The following is a 24,573-nucleotide window of genomic DNA, read 5'->3' on the forward strand; positions in this document are numbered from 1 at the left end:
GTTCAAGTTCAGATGCGCTAGGAAAGAGCAAGTTAGTTCCCAGGGCCAGGCCTCAGTGTGGATAGGAATGGGCCTTCTCCTCATCCTTGAGGGTTTCCGTCCAGGTGCAGGCAGCCTTGGACATGTGGACGCTCACCGGGCAGTCGGTGCCGAGATCCAGGCTGCGAGCCCAAACCCGAGAGCCCAGAGGAGGGCCCTTGACTCAACGTGAGGAAGACCGAGGGGGAGACTGAGAAAGCCAGGGGCTTCCTGGAGGAGTTGGCCCTTCAGCCAGGTCCGGAGGCCTGTGTGGTCGCTGTCTGGGCAGCAGCAGCTCATCCCCCAAAGTCCCCACATCCTGATAAACCTATAGGCCACCTCCCAGTCAGCCCACCTCCTCAGGCCCCTCCTGCTCTGGAGCCAGCACTTCCGGGCAAAGAGAGCAGTGAAGGACAGCAACTCATGTTCTTCCCATGCAGTGGGTGCTCCCAGTCGGTGACGGAGCTGCCAGAATGTGGGGTGCCTGCGGTGTGGCCCCCACAGGCTGTGCATGAGTGAGGTCGAGCCTGCGCACGTGAAGGGTTTGCTTTAATGGATGTTTGCCTGTGTCCGACATTTAGGCCTAGCCAGTGCTTCGGTATGAATGGTTTCTTCGGGATGTGTCCGCTGTGCGTGGGGCAGGTGCTTGTCTCTGGGAAAAGTGCCCTGTGAGTACAGCAGTCCAGGCCTCTGCTGGGTTGCTGTCCCAACGGAACGCGCCCCGCCAACCTTTGCTGAGCAGTCTGTGCGCTCACTGGAAGAGGCAGGTCTTTGGACACTGGGGCTGGGGAGGAAGGTAGCCTAGTTTAGCCTTGACCAGTCGATGAAACTTCTTAGGCAGGAATACTATTAACACTGTTGTACTGAAATTGTCTTACTGTCTCAACGTGGTTGGTCCTGGCCAACTGTAAGGAAGATGAAGTCAGGGTGTGGGCCAGGAAAGATGCTCTCTTTACATCCGTGCCTCTGGGAGTTTGTCCTCAAAGTGTCCTTTTGAAACTCCACTGCAAAAGGACTCGGAAGCATAACAAGAACTCTCATCGAACAAGGAGGAAAATGTCAGCACCAAGGCAACAAGAAGACAGGAACACCAGTTGGGATGACAGCCGGTTACTGGGACGCAGGGAGCGAGCTGGTTCCTTAGGAGCAAGAGAAGTTCCCCCAACTCCATCTCCAAAGACATCCCTCACCCAGAGTTCTACTGTGGGGATGCCAAGGGGTGTGGCCCTGCGGGGTCCTCCCCCTGGGTTCCCCAAGCTGCACAGGTGCATCTCTTTATTCTCACCGCACCTTTGATGAGAGAAGACGGTTACGTCAGCATTTACTAAATCTGTGGGGAGGAGTCGGGAAGCACACGGCATGTGTCCCCACGCAGTGCCCACAGTGATGGCCTCTGGGGGCCCAGGAGGGATCCAGGATGGGAGCGGGAGGCAGCTGGTCCACAGGGAGCTGTTAAAAAGTCTAGGTGGGGCTCCGAATTCCAGTGGGTGCGGGTGACCCTGTCCGTGGCCAGCGAGCCTGGCCCTGGCCGGACCGAGGCAGAGAAGGCTCCAGGGCCAGCTTGACCACAGGGAGGTAACAGTGAGACCTATGTCGTGCCAGCCACAGTGGCTCGCCTCGAACCAGCTGCATGACCTCAGGGAGGGCCGAGCCTCAGTTTCTCCATCTATAAGGTGAGCCCTGGTGCCACCTGTTGAGTTGTTCTGAGGACTGACTATGTGGGACAGTACAGCCTTCTACTGTTATACTTGGCATCCCCAGAGAAGTGCCTCCTATTTGTTCCCCTCCCGGGACCCCACTCTGTCATCCTCAGGCCAAACCCACTCACAGACACAGCTCATTCGGCCCACAGAGTGCTGGAAACCTCACAGAGATGAGCACGGTCAGGCCGGACCCGAGCCTCCCCTCTCCCCGTGCCCCACATCACTCCCTGTGGTCTCCTCCTGGGCCCACTTCCGTCCTCCCTGCCTGGCCGCTACGGGCATCGGAGGCTGCACCCCTGCCCCAGCCTGCTTCCCTCACTCCGTCCCTTCTCAGCCACACCCCTGGAGAGCCAAGCAGCAACAGCTGGAGGTCAGATGGTGCTCCAGACTGTTGATGAGAGGTAGACAAACACATTTTGGAAGCCAGACTCCCCGCTGTGAAAGCCAGGAGGTCCACCTCACATGCTGACTGTGCCAGACTGGAAGGCCTGCCCTCCACCCCACCCCCTCCCCTCTGTAAGTGCACGTGTTTCTGTCCTGCCAGATGTTTCCATGGCAATAATGTTGCAGGACTCGTCATTGAAAGCTGCCCGAGCTGTCCTCCTCAAACAGCTATCTCCTGATGAATTCACGTCATGCACCACTCCATGCCTCTGCTCAACAGAGCACACATCCATGTAAACGTGTAGGAGAGCGCTTGGAGAACTGACTTCTCTGGCGGGCGGCAGCTGGTAGCCTACTGTCCCCTGCGGGCGATGGAAGCCACTCCTGTGCTGTAGCACAGATTCGATGGGTCTCGTTCTAAATCGCCACAGAAACCTCCGTAACAAGGACCTGGTGGGCTAGAAATTTAGGTAGAGCTGCTCACCTAGCTTCAGGAATGGCGGGGGAGTAAGCGCAGATGGACACCTCTGGGGTCTCAGGGCCCATTTCCCGAGTGCAGATCAGAAGCCTGAGTGAGCTGGAAAGTGGCCGGGAGCGAAGCCATCAGGGGAGCATTTTTCTGATGAGGTTGTTCTCAGAACATTGTTAGAGCAGTGCTGCCCTGGGAGAAGAATACCTGTGTTTATTCACTTATGATTCCAAAGTGATTGTGGAACACCTACTATGTGCCAGGTACTCCCTGGGCCCTGGGGCAAGATCGGACAAGGGCCCCTAGTGTCTTGGAGCTTAACTTTGAATAGAGAGACAATAAATAACTTTAAAAGCTGATAAGATCATGTCAGAGACAAGAAAGAAAGAAAACAGGACGGTGGAATAGAGATGGCTGCTCTGGAGAGAGGGCCAAGAAGATCTCTGTGAGGACAGGCAGGAACCAACTTTGCAGGTGTCTGGGAAGAGCGTTCCAGGTGAGCGCTCAGGTCCCAAGGTGGGGCTGAGTTGGCAGGGTCAAGGAACAGCAATCAGACCAGTGTGGGAGCAGAGGGAGGAGGGAAGGGGTGGTAGGGGCTGAGGTCAGAGAGGTCAGCAAGGGCCAGGGTCAGAGAGGTCAGCAGGGGCCAGATCAGTAGGCCTTATTGGCTGCTGAAGGGGGTGGGATTTGTGTGTAGTATGAAATCACTGGAGGGTTTTAAGCAGGGGGCTGCCACGACCTGGTAAGTTTTGTTTGTCTGTTTTAAAAGACCGGCTGCTATGTAGAAAACGCAGCGGGTGTACTTGGGGCAGGGAGGCGGTGGCAGTGCAGAGTGGGCAAAGAAAAGCAGAGGGACCAGGAGGAGGTCATGCTGCTGTCTCTTGGAGGGATGACGGTGGCGGGGCACAGAGCCTGGAGCAGAGGTCAGGTTTGGAAGGGCATTCGAGGTTAGGGCAGCGGGACTTCCAGCAGCTTGGCTACGTGAGTGAGAAGGCGAGAGGAATCAGGCAGGACTCCTGGGTTTCTGGCAACTGACTGAATGGTGCAACCATTTTTAAAAAAGATTTTTATCTACCTATCATCTATCTATCGATCTATCGATCTATATCTATTTATCTATTTTTAGAGAGAAAGAGAGGGAGAGATACATCTATTGGTTGCCTCTCTTGTACACCCCCGGCTGGGGACCTGGCCCACAACCCAGGCATGTGTCCTGACTGGTAATTGAACCTGCACCCTTTTAGTTTGCGGGATGACACCCAACCCCCTAAGCTATACCGTTAAGGACGATGATGCAACCATTTTTAAGATGCAAGAGGACTAAGCTTGGGAAAAGTGAGTCAAGAATTCTGTCTGGGGCATGTTGAAGCGAGATAACTGTTAGATATCAAAGAAGAGAGGTTGTGGTCACTAGGGGCTTAGTGGACAGGTCAGGGTAGGAGATTAAAATAATCAAGAGTCATCAACACGAAGATGATATTTAGGGCTTTTGGCCTGGATGAGACCACGTAGTGAGAGTGAAGGAAGTCTGGAGGCCCAGGACTGGCCCAGCCACTTGAGGCCCCGCTGAGCAGGAGGCCCGGCGGGGGAGCCCGTCCAGCGCAGAGCCTGGGGGCCTGGGGAAGGACGTCTGTCAAGGAGGGGGGGCCGACAGCGCGAACACTGTTGGCGGCTGCCCTGCCCCAGGACAGAATTTCCCTGTGGCCCTGGCAACCTGCTGGACCCTCAGATTGTCCAAACCAGGGCACTTCTGAGAGTGAAAGAGGGTTCCATGAGGGAGTACACCAGGGCTGCAGGAGTGGGTCGGACTGTCCGAGACAAACAGGGAAGGTTCTGCACCCCAGGCACGGTGCCCCTGGCGAGGTGGGTTCCGCAGAGAGGCCGAGGCAAAGGCCTGGCTGCAGCGGGGCCCCGGCGGTGAGAGAAGGAAGGAAAAGTGCCGCTTCACGTGCCTGCGGTAAAGGCCAACACCCGGCGGGGTCGCCCAACCAGGGAGTTCTCCTTAGCAGGAAAGAGTATCGATTCAGGTAGCGTGGGTGAATCTTCAAATAATTACGCTGAGTGAAAGAAGCCGGGCCACAAAGAGCGCATAGTGCACGATTCCCTTTGTTTAAAAAGTCTAGGCATTGCAAGCTGATCTATGGGACAGAAAGCTGGGGGGTGGGTGGTTGCCTGGGGGCGGGGGTGGGAGGGGCAGGCAGGGACTATCCAGGGGTACAAGGCAACTTCGGTGGATGTGTCCATTATCTTGATTGGAGACATGATTTTGTGGGTCTGTGCTTGTATTTAAACTTATCAAGTCACACACTTAAAAAAATGTACTCTGTACTGAATGTGTCGTCCTCGATAAAGCTGCTTTTTAAAAGTGTTTTTATGTAAAGAGGAATGGACAGGGAGTGGGCAGTAGCAGGAGGTGCGGTTCAGTTCAGCACGAACAAAGCAGTGTTGAACACCCACATGGCGTTGGGGAGAAGGAGACAGGGAGGCTGGCCGGGGACCCCTTTGTCGTGTCGTGCTGAGGTGTTCAGAATTCATCCCACTGGCTTGAGGTTCTCCACATTCTGTGTGCAAAGGAGTCATCCGGAGGACCCGTTCAAGTGCGGTGCCGCACCACACCCCGGGGCTTCCCAGCAGGCGGATGGGGCCCTGCCCTCAGTGCTTCCCTGCTGTGGGCTGGCCTCACAGCCGCAGCCCCCGCCGGGGGCAGCCTGCAGCCCACAGGGAAGGGAGTCAGCAGGGAGGTGCCCCAGACTCCCGCCTCTGGAGGGACACCCTGAGGTACATTCTATGGGTTCCTCTGAAAGACGGCCTCAGTGGGAGGGAGCCCCAGTTGCCCACAGCAGTGACCAGCTGGAAAACTTTTGGTGGGGGGTTTCTCTACCCCGTCTGACTCTCTGGCACTTTGGTAAGGGAGCACCTTTCCGAATAAGCTGCCTGCACTCAGGTCCTTGTCCCTGAGTCCTCTGCTTTCAGGACACTGAGAACGTGATACCCATTGAACCAGGGAGCCTGCATTTCATGTGCCTGTTGAGCTTTTCTGATGTGGAGGGCCCAGGAAACATCCTTTAATGAAAGCTCTGTAGGCAGCAGAAAAAACCCTGGATTTCACAAGGGGGAGTGGCGGGGTCAGATCCGCGCTGGTGGAACAGTTACCTCTGATGGCAATGTGAAGTTGAGGTTGAAGCAGCAAGAGGCTGGAAGCAGGGAGACCAATTAACAGGCGATTACAAATGTCCCAGCAGGAGGCAATGGTGACAAAGACCAGTGAGGCCACCTCTTTGTGGAAGTCCTTTGATTTATAGAGTATGCAGGCTTCACGCAGACATGGCACTGAGCCTTATTTAATATTCCCAGCTCTGTGGGTTCCTAAAGCACCCGTTTCCAGCATTCCACATTTCTTTTTTATCTTCTGCTTTTACAATTTGATACATCAGTCTGATGCCACGCATCTTCGTTTTGTTACGTTTTATGTTTTTAGGACCTTGACATTGGTGCCAAGAACGTGAAGCTTTATGTCAACAGAAACCTCATCTTTGATGGCCAGTTGGACAGAGGAGGTGGGGAGGCCCCAGCCGACCAGAGCATACTGGTCAGCCCGGAGAACGAGAGGTCTGAGAGAATGGAGAGCCACCCGAGCGCCCGGTCAGAAGAAAGCAGAGGCGCCCGCAGGACGGCTGGCATGGGCGGGGACCAGGAGCCCGGTGCCGTGCACTTGGAGCCCGCTGGCGCAGCCGTGGGTGCAGGGGTTGCGCCCCCAGGAAATGCACCTGGTGAGAGGGTGAATTCCCCTGGTCACAGGGAAGACGGTGTGTCCGCGTTAGAGGACGACTCCGGTGTGTCAGCAGCCCCAGCCTTGATCGGGGGTGTGCCCAGTGCACCCCGCAGCCAGCCCCTGGACTGCCCTCCTCTTGGCCAGGGGCTCTCACTGATTCAGCAGCTGGAAAACCTCACAGGCAGAAAAGTCTCTGAGCCTCCAGGGAAGACACCGTCCTGGCTACAACCCTCTTCCTCAGGGAAAGGCAGGAAGCCAAAACCCCTCTGGCTGAGTCCTGAGAAGCCCCTGGACTGGAAAGACAGGCTTCTGCCCGAGGACCTCCTTAGTGAGGGGTCTGGAGAGGCCGGGGACAAAGGCCTCAGGCGTGAGCATGGGAGGGCCAGCGGCCGGAATGTCATCTCGGGAGAGAGAGCCCAGAGGGTGGCCCCCAAAGTCTGCAGCGATGACTTCGACATCTTTGACCAGCCCTCCAACAGGGGGCGTCCTGCGAGTGGGAGGAGGGGCCTGAAGAAGGATGCCCTGGGCAGCGGGCGCGGCGATGGCAGAGGTAAGCTCGAGAGGAAGTCTGACTGGCTTCCACTGTCCCTGCAGGGGCTGTGGGCTGGCACCAAGCCTCTTTGCTCCCCGGACCTTGGTTTCCTCATCAGCCAGGGGTTACAGATTTACTGTCTCAGCTGGCAGCAGTGAGTGAAATGGACAAGACATACTTTGCATGTTAAACTCAGATATATTTGTCATTGCCACCAAGATATGTCCCTTTGCTCACTTTTTCTCTCAGTATATGGCTTTTCCAACCTAGACCGGGTTATTCCACCTCTGATAGAGACATTGGTCTCTAATTACTTCATTTTATTCTTAACCGAACTGTTAGAAAAATAACACAAGTATGATGATAGAAGTTGATGCTTGCCTGGGTTTGGAAGTGCTATAGGGAGCAGTGAGGACTGTGGCTAACCGGAGAGCATGAGCCCAACTCCAGGGGGCAGTGCCACTTCACTCAGGCTGCTTTTTGGCATCAGGGATGCAAGGCCAGTGTGCCAGATCTCCCTTTTCCTTTTAATTAAGAGAAATCAGAAATGTAGAATATTCTTATTTTAGCAATGGTGACTCATCAAGATTATATCTTAAAACCAGTGTGTGTGTTAAAAAAGAAAAAACACGTGGCAGGACTTGGCTGCTCTGTGAACTTTGCAGCAGACGCTCTCTAAAGAACCTGAAAGGAAGGGAGCGAAGGCAGGGTTCCTGAATATTTCCACTCAGATTTGTCCACCGGCGATGAGTGTAGCTTAGCAACTGAGAGTCAAAGCATTTGACCCAAACTTTGCTGCTTAGGGAGCCGAGCACTCCCACCTTCTGAGCCTCAGCATCTTTGTCTGTAAAATGGGGACGAACAGCCCTTTGCTGCCCCTCCTTCTCAGTGTTGTGAGGGACGAGGAGAGGATGGCTTCAAAATAGTAACCAGGGACTGGTGCGTGCCAAGTGCCCCACAAGTGCTGACCGCTTTTCAACATTGACGTGTCCATCCTTCACTGTCCACAAAGCACTCGGACCGACCGAGGCAGGGCTCGCCCGTAGATCCTCTGAGTTTAACTCGACCTTGCATTGCACAGGAGCCCGGTGGTCAAACTGCTGGGGCGTGTTTCCTGACCCTCGCTGCCAACCCACACCATGGGTGAGTGAGCCCAAAACCGTTCCGAGCCTCAGTGTCCTTGTCTGTAAAATGCCAGTGATACCCGTGTCAAGGGCGGCGGGAGGACTGGCTGAGGCTGCACACGTGCAGTGCTTGGCACCGTGCCAGGCACACGGGGGCACCCGCACACGTTGGCTGCTGCTGCTTACCGTCACCGACATCGCTGCCCCGCTCGTGACTCCTTGTCGGTGCGCCTGGAGGTGAAACCAGTGTACAGTGGGCCCTTGGACAACTCGGGGTCACGGGTGAGACCCCTCGTGTAGCTGAAAATTCACGCCTAACTTTTGACTCTCCCAAAACGCAACTGATAAGAGCCCACTGTCGGCTGGAGGCTCTACCAATGACAAGCAGTTGATGCACATGTATTTCTATGTGTTGTGTAGGTGTTCTGACAATCAGATAAACTAGAGAAGAGAAAACGTTATTAAAACAATCATAAGGAACAGAAAATACATTTATAATACTGTATGTATTTACTGGAAAAAATCCCATGTAAGTAAACCCAAGCAGTTCCCACTGGTGTAGTTGAAGGGTCAGCTGTACGTGCTTTTCAGCGAGTCACACCAGCGTCCACTCTGTTACTGTTTAGTAGACCAGCCCGAAGGTCTGCACTCAGCCCAAGCCTGCACTCAGAAAGGTGAACAGTTCTAGGTCTCTTCCAGGCCCCTGGTATGTCGCTTAGGACACCAGAGCAAGTCCATAATGCCACAGGTGGGCACAGGTAACCAGGTTCTTGGTGATCGGGACAAAGAATTGAACCGAACACCCAGAGTTTGTAGCAGAGAACATGGGAGCAGGCCAACTCCAAGCAGAGATTGACCTCATGGGCTGGAGGGACTCGACTCTTATAGGGAGGATCCTTCCTGGCTAGTTTTGGTGGGCTTTTACTGAGTAATGTATAAGTAGTTGCATTACTTTAAAGCTACTGCACATGTGGTTTCCCATGATCCTCCCCGATTGGCCACCAGGGAAGAGGGTCCCACAATGCTACCGAATTGACCCCCGTTTCTCCTGGGGTCCCCCTGTACTAGGTTCACCTTTCCCTCTGCCAGAGAATTATAGCTTTCCATGTGAGAGATTGGTGAAAGGAAAGGAGTTATTTATTTAAGTTGTACAGACTAAAAGTAATGACTTAATGTCTTCATCAAAATCCCAACATTCCTTAAAACACCCACAAACACGCACAGTCCTTCCTTCCCCCCTTTGCCCAGTCTGGGGTACCGTATCTCAGGGAAAAAAACAGAAGTCCGTGGCTCAGGCAGCCCCCAGTTCTTCCCAGTAATCCATGCTCAGCTGGCAGGCCTTCCTCGGTTCTTAGCACCATTGGCTGTGTTGCTGGGATCTCCAGCTAAAGCCGCGTGGTGATTCTTCTTATGGCTGCGGGGGTGGGGGTCCTCCTGTGCCAAAAGTGCGTGGTCCTTCTTACATGGCTGCAGGAGTCTCCACTCAGCCAAAACCGCATGGTCCTCCCTTCAATGGCTACCAAGTCTGGGTTTAAATATCCTTCCAGCTGTACTGGGCTCCATCATGAGTCTGCGCAGGAGTGGCCCTATGTCGTGGAGCCAATCATCTTCAAGCTCTCACGCAGGCTCTGTAAGTAGGGGGAGTTGCCTCCCAGTTACATCTTGGGGGGAAGTGCCTTCCATCCCCCGGCTCAAAGCATGGCCACAGCTATTTAACATATCTGTGCAGCCAGTTAAAGGTTATAGATATGTTAAATGACCATGCCAGAGGTTAGCTGCAAAGGTTAGTTGCTATGCAAAACAGCTCTCAATGGCCCTGCTCCATGTGTCCCTTCCTCCAACTCACACCTGTGGTGGAGGGTGAGGACATCCTATATATCTTTCTAATATTTCCTGGATACCTTGAGTTCTGAACCCCATTACAAATCCTTCTTTTGGGGACCCTCTGGCTACACCCTCCTATAGTAAGACCTGAGCGTCTCCCTTGGGTGAGCCACAGGCTTATTTGGGGCAGAGCTGCCCCTACTGGCTCCCCGGCCTCGACGGCCCCACTCTGCCTTAATCCTGTGGCTGGGTGCCGGGCCGGGGAGGGGGGGGAGCACAGAGTGGGTGAGAACTGAGAAGCTCTGTGGGGGCAGACTGTGTCTGGTCTGGGGTGGGACCCCCAAGAGCAGGTGCCTGGCTCTGGGTGGGTCCTCCAAGTGTGGATGGATCGGGGGAGAAGGCCCGCGGTGGCCGGCTCTGGGGCCTGCTGCAGGGGGCTGGCTCTCACCCAGGCACCGCACTCAAACCAGCCTGTTTACTCCTCACACCAGCTCCCTCTGACAGATAAAGAAAATGTGAGGCTTCAGTAGCTTTCTCTGGGTCACACAGCCAGTAAGGGTTGGAGCAGAATTTGAGCCCGGTGATCCTGCTCCAGAATCCATGCTTCACATCACTGCCCCGTGGTGGGCTGTTTCCACGGCTCTTGTCAGCACCCCGAGGGGCATGCAGTCCCAGGCCTTCCTGGCAGACAGACCCACAGGGCCTCTGGGAGTTCTGAGGTGGTGGGCGTTATTCTAACCCGACCAACTTCTTTCCAAGCATTTCACTGCTTGGCTCGATGACACGTTAAGAGCTAAGTCCATAAGATTTAATGCTTGTTAGGCTAATCATGCTGAAAAGGAAAGTTGCTTTGAAATTTTCACATACCCGTTCCGTTGAGCCAAACCCCATAGCTGTGATCTGCAGGAAAGGGGCAGGCCAAGCCCTCCTCGATGCTGTTGGAATGAATGACGGCCGTATTCCTCCCTGGGGCTGAATTGTGTTGCCCCCATAAGACAGGGCCTGGAATTTGTTTTGTCCGACAGAGCATCTCGTTGTAACGACATGTGCATTTTGGAAGTGTCTTTATCAGGAGTTGGTTGGCTACAGATGAATGAAATTTCATCAACCCAGTCTGAGCAGCAAAGGGGTGTTGTCTGGAGAGTGCCTGAGGAGCTCCTAGACCCCCACAGGCAGGTTGGGTGGCCGTTCATCACCTGGGCCTGGAGGGAGGAACCAGAGAGCTGGCCGGCACCGAGGAAGCTTCCCCTGTGTCTCCAGGGCTGCGGGGCCCCGCCTCTGCCTCTCCGCAGGCCCACTTTCCCACGTTCTTCTGCGAGGGATCAGCTTTCTCTGCCTTTGTGCACACAGCGGGAAATGGCCTTGCAGCCCTAGAGTGGCACAATTTTCTGGCTCTGTTGCCTGCAGCCAATTCCGAAGTCTCAGGGGAGAAGCTGATTGGCCAACTCAGGTCAGGTGCCCACTCCTTGTTTAGTCAGCTATGACTGAAGGGCAGTACACTGAAAATAAACATGATTCTGTTACATCTCACAGTGTACTTTTTCACTTCTTGCTTTAGTAGCAATTAGTGTGCACCTCATGGTGGAGCCCTTGATTTTTTTTAAATGTAAAAAAATTATTTATTTTTAGAAAGGAAGGGAAGGAGAAAGAGGAAAGAAACATTAATGTGTGGTTGCTTCCCATGCGCCCCCTACTGGGGACCTGGCCCGAAACCCTGGCATGAGCGCTGAGTAGGAATTGAACCAGCAACCCTTTGGTTTTCAGGCTGGTGCTCAATCCACTGAGCCACACCGGCCAGGGCACCATTGATTTTTATAAACTCAGTGCAGAACTCTATAATTCATACTAGTCTCAACTGAGGAATAGTTTTGCATCTTTAATCTCATATCACTGGTCCCTCCCAGCCTGTGTTGACTGCAGACTGAAGCTGCAGCTTTCTGTTGTCCATTCAGATTTACAGGTAGGAATATTGACAAAGGACAAAGCACTGACCCCAGCAGCTCCCCGACTGCGAGTAGTGTGTCTGCTAGTAGTGGTGGGGGCCAGCGGGGAGTGAGTTCTTCTGCAGATGGCGGGAAATGCAGGCCCCCAGCCTGCTGTCACCTCTGCGAGGCCTCGGAGAAAGTCTATCTCCCTGCTTTTAAAAGCCAGACTGTACATCCTGGAAGAAGAGGTCAGAGAACAATGTGGCATGAAAGCAAAGCCCTGCCTTTCTTTAAACCCAGGCAGAGAAGCGCAGGCTGTGTCCCTGAACGTGACGTTTGGTGCTGTCTCCTCAGTGCTCTTGCAGACTGGCCCGGCCATTCATTTCAGTCTGTGGAAGTCAGATCACAGTAAGCCGGAGTATTGATGGTCCATATGGGAAGTCCCTTCTGCCAGATGTTGAGCCTCACGCCTGGAGGAAAGATGGAAGAAACTCCTGGGGTCTTTTTAATGGCAGAGGAGGAGGGTTGAGGACAGGGGCAGGAGAACTGAGGGGGAGGGGGTGTCCCTCAGCCTCCAATCCTGAACTCGGAGGAGTGATGGCGATGTCAGCTGCCCCTCCTTTTATTGGCGACACTGAGCGCTTCCTTGGGCCGTGTTCTGTGTCAGGCGCTGGGACACAGCAGGGAATGGGGCGGAGCAGGCCTTTCCACAGGGGAAAGGCTTCCTCTACACTGGGGCTGCTGTACGAAGAGCCAGCGCCCTGGAGATGTAAGGAAAGAGCATTTCCTTAGAAATGAGGGCACAGCGAGGGCAGAGGGCACAGCAAGTACAAAGGCTCCGAGACGAGAGAGACCCGGTGCGTCTATGGGACAGAAAGGCCAGCGTGGCTGCAGCAGGATGGCGTGGGGAGGAAGGTGTGGGATGAGGTTGGGTAAGTTAGCAGGGCTGACTCGGGCCCTGGGGTCATGGTGAGGTGTGAGATTTTCTTTGGTTTTCCTTGTTCTCAGCATAGTAGAGATGATGCCACTTAGAGGAGAGGGTGACAACCCCATTTTAGGCACATGGAATTTGAAGTGGACATGTCTGGACCGCCAGGGGCTTGTTGGGACTGGAAGGGGGTGCCGGGGGAGAGCAGGCAGAACTTGAGTTATAACACTGAGTAGAGCCTGCGTGGGAACCAGGAGCTGGGTGAGGGCGTTTGGGATGGCGGTATCAGGGGAGGCGGGACGGAGCTGAAGCCTCAGCATGGAACCGGACTTAGGGTGCGGGGGGAGTGGAGTCCGTGTGACGCAGAGGGAGGAGCTGTTGCGAGGAAGTAGAGAGCCAGGAAGTACAATTTCCCTGAGCTGGAGGAGGAGCTTGGCCTAGGATGCCAAGCCTGAATTGAGAACTGAGCAAAGACTGTGCACTTGGAGTCTGTGAACCTGGGGAAGCCATTTCAATGGAGGGCTGTGGGAATCTGAGCATTCATGGATGAAGGGACAGAAAGCCACTTGGCATGTGTCATCTGACACAGCTCAGATGATGTCTGCAGGAGTCCCTCCGTCTCTCGCCTCCTGTTCTCCAGGTGGGCTTCCGTCCCGGGCAGGCTCCCCCCACGGAGCAGCAACGTGGCCGCAGGCAGCCCCACCGACGCCCCCCCCCCCCCCCCAAGCTCAGCAGCCCCAGTGTAGAGAGAGCCCCTCTCGCCCTTGGTTCCTTTCATGAGCCCAGCTGGGAAGGATGCTGTCAACATTTGCCTAATCTGAACGGCCTGATCCCCAAGAAAATCGGGTGTTGCTCCCAGAAGAAGGGGAAGGGGAGTGTGAGTGGGCAGGACGGTGACTGGACACAGAGGACTCGGGGTGCGGGGGCTGAGGGACGGTGGTGGGGAGAGGACGCAGCCGCTGCAGGGAGAGGGAGAGCCACAAGGTCAGGCCAGCTTCCTCCTCCTTTCAGGTGGGAGAGATTTATGCGTGTCTGCAGGCAGAGGGGAAGGTGCCATTGGGGAAGGAGTGATGGAAGATTCTGGGGAGAAGAGGTAATTGATGGAGCCAGGCTCCCTGGGAGACAGGCAGAAAATGGAGTGCAGGGCCCTGTGTGATAGGAAAGGAGAAAAACCCAAATGTCAGTGTCATCAGCTGCTGCGTTCCCAAGCGACGCCCTGGGATGGCGGGTAGCCGTGGTGCGGCTATGAGGACAGGCCACTGCTCGATGCGTGTGGAGCTTCTGTGTTCTCTGAGGGGGGAGCGGGGCCTGTAGAAGCCCCCTCCCGGGGCTGGGCCCCTGTGCCCCAGGTGCTTGGGGCACAGTGTCAGCTCTGGGAGCCCGCTGGGCCGTGCGTATGTGGAAGTAAGTTCCTTACCTGGTGGCACACCTGGGTGGTTCGCTTTTTTAAAGCATTCTTCTGATTATAAAATTAATACTTGTAGGGAATTTAGAGGATACGGTGACAAAAAAGAAGATAAAAGCCCTTCCTAATTACCACCCAGAAAGATCAAATTAACACGCTGGTCTGTGCTGCCACACTGGGACAGGCCGCATCTGAAATGGCATAGCTGGCTTTTCTCATTGCACCTTCTTTTCTGAGCCTTTCGCCAGTCACCAGGCAGGCTTTGAAACCTCTGTTCAAGTCGAGTGACTGTGGCAGCGTTAGGGGCGGCCCCTGGGCTGCTGACTCCGAGGCCGCAGGCAGCAGCCTCGCTGGGGCTCAAGTCTGAAGCGGGGACGACTTCTGGCAGAGGCTCTGACGAAGCCAAATGGGCCTCCTTGATTTGCATAAGGTTGCATGCTTAGAGCAGTCAGTATACATTGAAAAATACCTTTCTCTTTGCAAAACAACTAGGTTCCAGACCTGGGTGTCTCCCAACAGTTTCTTGCCCGCCTTTTGAGGCTGTGTGGGACCGGAGGCCCAGCTCTGCACCCACACCCGTGCACGGCAGGGCCCTGCCTCCCTCGCCCCACCCGCCAAGTGCTGGCAGGGTCGGCGGGCATTGAGGCAGCCAGGAGCACCCTCACCGGTTTCTAGAATATCCTCCTGAGGGTGACTCCCCCAAGCTGACAGCCACTGAATGAGACGCTCTAAGGGTCCTCACTTCCACACATGTCACTGATGGGGCTTACCCCTCCTGCACCCTTTCTTCCTGCAGACGCCTGGCCCACCGGGACACCACCGCAGCCCCTGTGGCGCAGCGAGCAGGAACACACGCTGCACGAGTCCTGGAACTCCCTTAGCGCCTTCGACCGCTCCCACCGGGGACGCATCTCCAGCGCGGAGTTCCAGGGGGACATCCTGGATGAGTTCCTGCAGCAGCAGAAGAGCAGCCGGCAGGGCAGCCAGCCACCGCCCCGTGAGGAGGAGGAGGAGCCGGGGCCCGGGCCCGGGCAGGACGACTGCCCCCTAGACACAGACCAGGAGAGCGACTTCAAAATCCCCGTCCTGCCTTACGGCCAGCACTTGGTCATTGACATCAAGTCTACGTGGGGGGACAGGCACTACGTCGGCCTGAACGGGATAGAAATATTCAGTTCCAAGGGAGAGCCCGTGCAGATTGCGAGCATCCAAGCAGACCCCCCTGACATCAATATTTTACCAGCTTATGGGAAGGACCCCCGTGTGGTCACCAACCTCATCGACGGGGTGAACAGGACCCAGGACGACATGCACGTCTGGCTGGCCCCCTTCACGCCCGGCAAGTCCCACTTCATCGCCGTCGACTTCACACAGCCTTGCCACGTCGCCCTGATCAGGGTTTGGAATTACAACAAGTCGCGGATCCATTCCTTCCGCGGCGTGAAGGACATCGAGATCCTCTTGGACACACAGTGCATCTTCAAAGGAGAAATTGCCAAGGCCTCTGGAACCCTGTCGGGAGGTACGGTGTGTCTCTGAGAAGGTTCCTGAAGCCCCTACCTGCTAGTTGCCGAGGCTCTGAGGAAAAGCTAAACCCACTGGCTAACTAACCAGTGACAGGTCTCTCCTCTTCCACAGACCTGGCCCACTCCTCGCCTCTGCAGCGTGGGTGTGCAAGAGCTGCCCTCATTTCAGCTGCTCGGCTGGGGGCCCGACCGGGGGATTCTTCTGCAAGGCGCTGACTGAGGGAGCCCTCTCAGGAGAACCCACGGGGGGCGGGGGGGGCCCGGGCTGGGGGGGTGGGGCTGAGCAAGGGTGTATTTTCAGGGGAAGCCGGCCTCAGCCTGACGACCCAGGGGAGCTCTGGAGCACAGCTTGTAGGATCTGTGCTGCCTTGAGGCAGAGTGGCAGGGACCTGGAACCCCACAGCTTCTCGCACAGGGGGCACAAATCTCGTGTCCTTTCAGACAAGACTGCAGCCCCTCCCTGTAGGGATCAGCAGGGACCTGGGTGGGGTTCCAGCAGCAGCTGCCTCCGGGCCCACCCAGGCTTTGCTTCACACCCGTCACAGTGATTCCCATTGGACCAGGTCCCTTCCTTAGACCTCTGTGCTTCTTACGGCATGTGAACTCCATTTGCCAAAATGTGAAGAATAACTCATCTCTACACAAACCGAGAAATGTTGGTGGGTCTATAGCACAGAGGTTGATCTACAAATCACTGGCCTGAGGGGTGGGCTGACCCTTGCTTTCCTGGTAACCCGCCCAGCCCCAGAGCACTTCGGAGACACCATACTGTTCACTACGGACGACGACATCCTCGAGGCCGTGTCCTGTTCGGATGAGACGTTTGACGTGGACGTGGAGAGCCTCTGCAGCCTGCAGTGCGAGGAGGCTCTGAGGAGGCCCAGCACCGCCGACGGTGAGGGCGGGGAGAGGCCCTACACCCAGGCCGGCCTGTGGGCCGAGGGCCAGGTAGGTCCGGGGTGGTGGGGTGAGGTGGAGGGGCAGGGCGGGGTGACCTCGAGAGATTTCTCCCAACTTAGAGCGGAGCGGGGGAATGAAGACGGATGTCCTTTTGCTGCAGGGCAGCTGTTCTGACGTCCGCATTTCCCCCTTTCGGAGTTGGTCCTGTGTGTCGTGCTTCGTTCTCTAGCAATTTTCATTGTATTTATTTATTTATTTTTTTCACCGCAGTGGAGAAAGTGTTCAAATTTTAATCAAAGCTAGGAGAAATCCATTCTATGCTGTCCCTGTAATTTAGAGGTGGCAGTCTTCGAGAGAATTTTGCTTTGGGCTGTGTTTTGATCTCTTGCTGTTGTTTTTGATGGAAGGACTGGACATGGCTTTAATAGGTAGAATTAGAATCAAAACAATGACAGTCCCAGCAATCATTTCATGCTTGCGAACTGTGACCTGCCTTGTGCGTCCCCCCTGACAACCTGGGGAGCGGAGACGGTCAGCAGCCGCCGCCACCGCCCCCCCCCCCCCCCCCCCCCCCCCCCGGCTTCAGGGAACCGAGCTCCAGACAGGCTAAGTGACTTGCCCGAAGGCACCCAGTGGGGGAGTAGCAAGGCGTGAGCTCGAATGCAGGATTCCAAAATCTGTGCTTTTAACTGCTAAACGTTGCTGTTGTTGTTGTTGTTGTTGTTGTTTAATGAAACAGGATCTTCAGGGCTAGAGTCAGTCCAAGTCAAAGAGCAGTAGTGAAGGTGAAGAGACCCCCGGTCTCCCGGACGTTCTTGAGCCCCTGAGGAGACAGGGTGGCAGGCGGAGGGGGATGGCTAGAAGCCAGAGGACAGAGAAGGTTCAGCCTCGGGAAGGTCATGGCCGACGCAGTGTGGCCAAACGGCCTGTTGAAGAGTGTTCACTGGGGTGACGCCCTCCTGCTTCTCAAGAAAGCAGCTGCCATTGCACCCAGACAAGAGCTGCTGGCCCATGTTGACAGTTTTTCTGATTTTTTCAAATGAAGCCAGATAGCTGGATTTTTATGCAAAAATATCCCAATTAAAACTCATTAGCAACTAACTCAAAATGTCTTCAAACCTTCCATGGGCCACTGAACATGTCTGTTGTCTGGATTTGATCTGTGCATCTTCAGCCGGAAGCAGACCATGAGGCTTTCCGAATAGTGTGGTCGCCTCTAAGGGACTCTGACAAGATCCAGCCCCAGGTGGGGCAGGGAGGGACCACTCTCATCTCAGAGGGGAACCTGAGCTCGTGGGGGCAGCAGTGTCAACATCAGGCTCATGCCCTAGAGAGAGGCAGGCTGCACCCCACCCTTCTGGGGGTGCTCACATCCTCGGAGGGTGGGAGGCTCAGGGAGGGCAAGGGAAGTCACGTGGGCACCAAGGCAGCGACATTCCCTGGTGACTTCAGGCTGCCTCATGTCAGGGGCCCTTTTGTCAGGCCACCTCCTCACCCTCTACCCCATAGGGGACAGGGTCCAGAGAGGTTGTTCCCGAGGCCAAGCCATGGACTTCCTCGGCTGTTATTGGACCTAAACCGCCCTCACCAAACTCTGAGACCCCGACTTTACTTCCTTTTGCCCCTGAGCCTTCCTGTCTGTAACTCAGTGACGGCACTTTTACCCCAACTTACGGTGCAGAAATCTAATAGCAGAGTTTACGCATGGGACCCGGGAAGAAGGGGGTGGTGGCCCACTGAGGCTGCCTACAGACCACGGGTTCTTTATCCTGCCACACGTGGGAATAACCTGGGAGCTTTAAAAACGCACACACCTGGGCTCCAGGGTTGAGAACCACTCTCTGTAGCTTTAGTTCCTCCTCCTTTCTTCTTTCCTTCCTATTTTCCTTCCTTCCTTGCTCCCTTCTTCTCGCTGACTAGATGGACATTTATGACATCCTTCCCTGTCCCAGAAAATCTCACCTGAGCTGGTAGTGTCACACTCCTCTACCAGTAAGGGCTCTGTCAAGGACTCGGACACACAAGGGTTTCTCGGCCTGTCCCTATTACTAGTCACAGAGCTTTCGCAAGGACAGAAAACACAAGAAAGGACCCAGGGACCTACCTGGGGCATGAGGTGGGCAGCAGCAGCTGGAGAAATGGCTAGCTAGCTTTGTGGGTATCACTCAGATCACACCCTTTCCTCCGCTTCTCCCCTAACCGGTGTGCAGGTCCCGGAACTAGAGATGCTGCCCAGTACCCCTGTCCCAGAAGCCACCACTCCAGAACCGGGCGTCTACATGGGATCTGTGAGTACCCTGTCCTGGGCGGGGTGTCAGGTGGAAGGAGGACCGTCAAGGGTCGGGGGAAGTCCTGGTCACTCGGGACAGGGTCTCCTTGGACAGTCAGACAGCTTGTCTGCTGCACAGAGACGTAGGCCGAGGGCGAGTGGGACTGAAACCAGCACACGGACAAAGAAAACCTGCGTTCTACCTGACCAGGTGGGGCAGGTGCCAGGTTCTTCTGAGAAGTCGGAAATTGGATTTTTATGTGAAATCTTCAGCTTTTTAAATATTGGTGACTAATTTTATAATATTTTTCAAACACCTCATGAGCCAAACACAAACACATTGTGTATTCAGCCAGCTGGCTGCCGCCTGCATTTCACTGTGTCTGCTCTCTCGTCTTTTCCCATCTGATGTTGCAGGCCCCTCCTCTCTGGCTGCGCGCACAGGCCAGCCCCTCTGCCTGCGTCCTGGGGATCTCCACGCCAGGGCAGCAGCTGACTGTGATCTCCCTCCCGTTCCCTGTTCACACGGCTCTCTGGCTCACTTGCTCCTTGTAGCCTTGTCTCCTGCTCTTTCCTGCCCCTGTAGCTGCCATTCCTCCCAGTTATCTCCTGACAGCAGGAGGCGTGCTGTGCCAGTGCGGTGCCCCCCCCCCCCCCCCCCACCACACTGTCATCTCCAGAAGGAAGCCAGACCATCTCGGTTCAGCCTGTCCTCCTCCCCACGCGCATCTCCTGAGCCCACCTGCCAGCTCTGCCCTTCCTCTCCGCCCTGTCTGTTGAAGGCTGCCCACAGCTTTGGGTTCCCGGGAAGTAGACTCCAAGACTCTGAGGCAGGTTCTGGGGGTGACAGGAAGCAGGACTTGCGCAGAGGGAGAAGGTGGGCCACAGCGCACTCACATCGGGGAGCTCTGGAAACTGTGACAGCACCTTGGAGTGTCCTGAGTTGAGTGGGGGACAAGGCTTTTATACCGCCTAGAACAAACGTGTCACTGGATATGGACTGCCCCTGGGGAAGGGCAAGGGCCACAGGCACTGATAAGTGCAGGGTGGAACTCAGCTGTAAGTTGTCAGCAGTCAGCACTCCCAGCCACTAGAGTCATGAGTGCTTCCATCCCGGGGGTGGGATGTGGACCGTGGAGTGTCCCACAGCGTCCCCCCACCCCCTTCTCAGGACCCTGCTGCAGCCCATGTCGCTGGAGGTCTTCCCGCAGTGCGTCCAGTGAGCAGTCATCTCCTCCCGCCCTCAGCCACAAGGGCCAAGTTACCTCTTAGAAAAGAGGAAGGTGCCTTACTTGAGTCCTCGTGGCCCTTACATTCCAGGACCACTCTGTCTCTCAGTTACCATAGGACAACAGAGTGGTTTAAACAACCAAGTTCATGTAGGCAGGGCCTGGTCTCAGGCTTGGCTCCAAGGCCTTTCTAGCCACTGTGCTCCGCCTTCCCCGCCCTATCTCCTGGACCGCTGACAGCTCTCATTCTCTCCATTTTCTAGATTAGATTAGGAAACTGAGGCTCAGAGAGATCAAGTCAGCTTCCTAGGGTCAATTCATGGGAATTTACTGGCTTTGCGACTACAGAGGTCATGGGTAGCTAGTTCCTGCGCAGCTGGCCCCAGGCATGCAGATGGCGTCCTCCAGACGTGGTACCTCCCTTCACCGCCCCGCCCTGAGCCGCTCCCTCCTGCCCTTCTCGTTTAGACTCTGCTTGACTCTGTCCTCACGGGAGTTCCTACACACTCTGCGTGCACGCTCACCTTCTGTCCGGCAATCACAACAAAAAGAGAACTTCTGTTTCTTCCTAAGTTCAATAATCATCCCAGAATTACAGCTCCTTGGCCTGGCTTGGATCGCATGCCCAAGCGTACTTAAACCAATCACCGTGGCTCACCAGGACTGAGGGAGAGGGAGGTGTTTGATGGGAAATGCACGCTGGCCAGGCCTGGCTTATGCAGCCAGTGGTGAGGTCAGCAACCACACAGCGCTGTAGAGGAGGTCAGGGTGCAGTAAGGAGGAGAAAGAAGGAGGGCCAGCTGGCTGGCCAGAAGCGGCCACTGTCCCCTTCATCTGATGATTTCCCTAAAGATGCTGTGTGTAAATGTCTTTCCCACTGAGCCAGCTTCTGACCTTTCTCAGAAATGTGATTTCAATGCCTTTGGGAGCTCTGCCTGGGAGTAGAGCTCAGAGACTTTTTTGCTGCAAGAAAAGTGTAATTTCACTGCTCTTTACTTGGTAGGGAGGCAGAAGAACCTCTTGGCCAAGCCCCCTCTGCACGTCTGAAGCCTGTGATTTCTGACTCTGTCTTCTCTGATCCTTTGGCTTTTTCCTGGGGCTTTGTCCGATCCTTTGTTGGGCTTGGTGGATACGGCCCAGCTTGTTCGTGTTTTGAAAGGGGGTGTGTGACTTGCTAATCTGCAGATGACACTCATTTTGGACATTTTGCAAATATCAGCAGTGATGAATAGAAAAGGAGCTGAGGAGGGCGGAAACATGGATGGGAAATAACAAAATTAATTTTCATGTATGTAAATACTAATTGATACACCAGAGGAAAATGAATATGGAACACGGACATTAACCAAACAGGAGAGCAGTCGCTTTTGGAGCAGCCCCGGATTGGATGGCCTCGCAGGGCATCTTGCCAGGCAGACAAGGGGATGCAGGCCTGGGAGAGCGGGGTGCCGTGTCTTGTTCCCCAAGGGGAGCTGGCATTTCTCCCTGACACTGATGGCCCCCCCCACCCCACAGTCTGCTCCCCCGCCTCCAGGCCTTCTCCACCTCAGGAACGATGCCCACAGCTGCTCCGTAACTTGGGTCCAAAACATCTCTTTCCCTCACTCTGCACATGCCATTGAGACCTGGCAATGCTGTCTCCAAAACAGACCCTGCATCGGTCCCTCCTCTCCTATTGTCACCACTTCTCTACCCGCGTCCAGGCCATCAGTCTCCCACCAGCCTCCCCCTGGTGTCCCCGGAGAGTCCAGCTGAGCGCAGTTTCTGAGATGCAGACTGAGGCCCTGCTTCAAGCTCACCCTCCCGACGCTCCACTGCAGAGGAGAGAATCCGAACTTCAGACGTGCTCTAGCCCCGCCTGACCTTCTGATCTCACTTCCTCCACCACCATGTCCCTCAGACGCCTGGTTCTGACCACGGGGCAAGTTCAGTTCCCATCCCAGGGCCTGTGCCCCTGCTCTGCAGTCCTCTCAGCTGAGAGCGCCTCCGACAGAAACACTGAAGAATGCCATCCTCGCTCTGCTCACCCAGGTCTCAGCTCGGCTGTCGCACCCTGCAGACCAGCACTCCCTGACCCCCCACTTCTCTTGGGTACTTCCTAGCGTGTTTCTTATTTTTTTCATGGGTAACCATCACTCTGGGGAACAGCCACATTTACTGGTTTGTGTAGGTGTTCACTGTGTGTCTGCGCTGCAGTAGAACCTCCCAGAGAGTCTTTGCTGTGTGTTTCAAAGAAAAAATCTTTATCAACTATCTATTTTTCAGATGCTTTTCTAGGCTTCTGGGGATACAATAGTGAACAAAGTGGACAGACTTCCTGCCCTCAGGGAGCTTCCATCCTAGCAGGGAAGACTGGTAAAGACAAATAAGTAAATACAGAATATATTCTCAGGTGGGAATAAGTACAGCAACAAAAATAAAGCAGGGTTTAGAGAGTGATGGGGCATGGTGCTATTTGAGCTTCAGGTGGGTAGGGGAAGCCTCTCGGAGGAGATGACATTTGGTTTTTTATTTTGTAATTATGTTTTATTGATTATGCTATTAGAGTTGTCCCAATTTTTACTCCTTTGCCCCCTTCCCCCCAGTACCTCCACTCCCTCAGGCCTCCCCACACCATTGTTCATGCCCACGGGTCATGTGTATAAGTTCTTTGGCTACTCCATTTCCTAAACTGTATTTTACACCCCCATGGCTATTCTGTGACTACCTTTCGTACTTAATCCCTCACCTCTGCACCCATCACCCATTCCCCTCTCCTCTGGCAACCATCAAAATGCTCTCTGTATCCATGATTCTGTCTCTGTTCTTCTTGTTGGCTTAGTTTGTTATTTAGATTCAATGGTTCATAGACGCATATTTGCCATTTTATTGTTCATAGTTTTGATCTTTTTGTTAAATAAGTACCATTAACCTTTCATATAAATATGGTTTGATGATGATGAACTCCTTCAGTTTTCTCTTGTCTGGAAATTTCTTTATCTGCCCTTCAATTGTAAATGATAGCTTTGCCAAATGCAGCAGTCTTTGCTGTAGGTCCCTGCTTTTCATGACTTGGAATATTTCTTGCCAAACCCTTCTAGCCTGCAAAGTTTCTTTTGAGAAATCAGCTGACAGTGTCATGGGAACTCCCCTGTAGGTAACTAACTGCTTTTCTCTTGCTGCTTTTAAGATTCCCTCTTTATCTTTAACCTTTGGCATTTTAATTGTGATGTGTCTTGGAGTAGGCCTCTGCATCCATCTTGTTTGGGACTCTCTGTGTTTCCTAGACCATTTCCTTCACCAAAATAAGGAAGTTTTCTTACATTATTTTTTCGAATAGGTTTCCAATTTCTTGCTCTTTCTCTTCTCCCTCTGGCACCTTATGATGCAAGTGTTGAAATGCTTGAAGTTGTCCCATAGGCTATTTATGCTGTCCTCGTTTTTTTTTATTCCTTTTTCTTCTTGTTCTGATTGGTATTTGCTTCCTTATGTTCCAAATCATTGATTTGATTCTTAGCTTCATCCACTTTACTGTTTTCTCACTGTAAATTGTTCTTTATTTCAATTAGCATATCCTTTGTTTCTGACTGGATCTTTTTTATGCTGCTGAGGTCCTCACTAAGTTCCTTGAGCATCCTCATAACCATTGTTTCGAACTCTGCATCTGATAGATTGCTTATCTCCATTTCATTTAGCTCGTTTTCTGGAGTTCTGATCTGTATTTCATTTGGGCCATGTTTCTTTGTCTCCTTATTTTGGCAGCCTCCCTGGATTTGTTTTTATGTATTAGCTGGAGCTGCTTTGACTTTGTGTCTTGGTAGTGTGGCCTAATGTAGTACATGTCCTACAGGGTTCAGGGGCATAGCCTCCCCTATCACTCAAGCTGGGTACTCGAGGTGTACTCTTTGTGTGGGCTGAGTACACCCTCCTCTTGTAGTTCAGCTGTGGTTGCCATTTGCAGATCAATAGGAGGGATTTACTGAGACTATTCAGCTGCATGGACTGGCTGTGACCACTGGCCACCAACCTCTGCCCTCCGTGGAGGATTAGCTGTGCAGGGGACAGGGTGGTGGTGCTCTGGTATGATCTGTAGCTGTCCACTGGGTGCACTGGCCCTGGGGTTTCCTGGGTGGTGCAGGCCAAGGTCAGCCCCCACCTTTGTTCTGCCCAGGGCCACCGTGCCTTATCTATAAAGCAGTCTGAGATGAGTGGTACTTGTGCTGGTTTTGGATGTTCCCAGATGAAGCCAAGCTGTGAATCTAGGCTGGCGGCTCCTAGTGCTGGGCATGCAGCCACTTAGCAAAAGGTACAGGGGCTAGGACCTCACTGAAGCTGGCTGTTCCTTGTTTGAGAGGATTTAAGAAGTTATGAAACATGAGCCAATACCAGCCATGCATTTGGGAAAGTCACTGTTACCGGTTTGGGTGAGCCAGTAAGTTGGGTGGGATGGAGTCTCAGGCAATCTGCAGGACAGCTCAAACAGTATTAGCCAGGTTGATGGAGCCTCAGATACGGCACCCACCCGCCAGCTATGTGGCTCTGTTGGGGGAGGGTTCAGAAAGGGGACAATGGCCTCTGCCCTTCTG

General features: G+C 54.2%; 1 protein-coding gene across 1 annotated transcript in view; it reads left to right on the plus strand.

The window, feature by feature from the left end:
- KATNIP (katanin interacting protein) overlaps positions 1-24,573 on the plus strand; it is a 190,991-nt gene that overhangs the window by 146,377 nt on the left and 20,041 nt on the right. The window contains exons 16-20 of the mRNA XM_036021187.1: positions 6,053-6,896; positions 14,878-15,606; positions 16,353-16,558; positions 18,721-18,798; position 19,714. Of these exons, the coding sequence (XP_035877080.1) occupies positions 6,053-6,896; positions 14,878-15,606; positions 16,353-16,558; positions 18,721-18,798; position 19,714 (1,858 nt within the window). The remainder of the gene's footprint in view (positions 1-6,052; positions 6,897-14,877; positions 15,607-16,352; positions 16,559-18,720; positions 18,799-19,713; positions 19,715-24,573) is intronic.

Source organism: Phyllostomus discolor, chromosome 3 (genome assembly GCF_004126475.2).
Source record: "Phyllostomus discolor isolate MPI-MPIP mPhyDis1 chromosome 3, mPhyDis1.pri.v3, whole genome shotgun sequence".
NCBI classification, from domain to species: Eukaryota; Metazoa; Chordata; class Mammalia; order Chiroptera; family Phyllostomidae; genus Phyllostomus; species Phyllostomus discolor.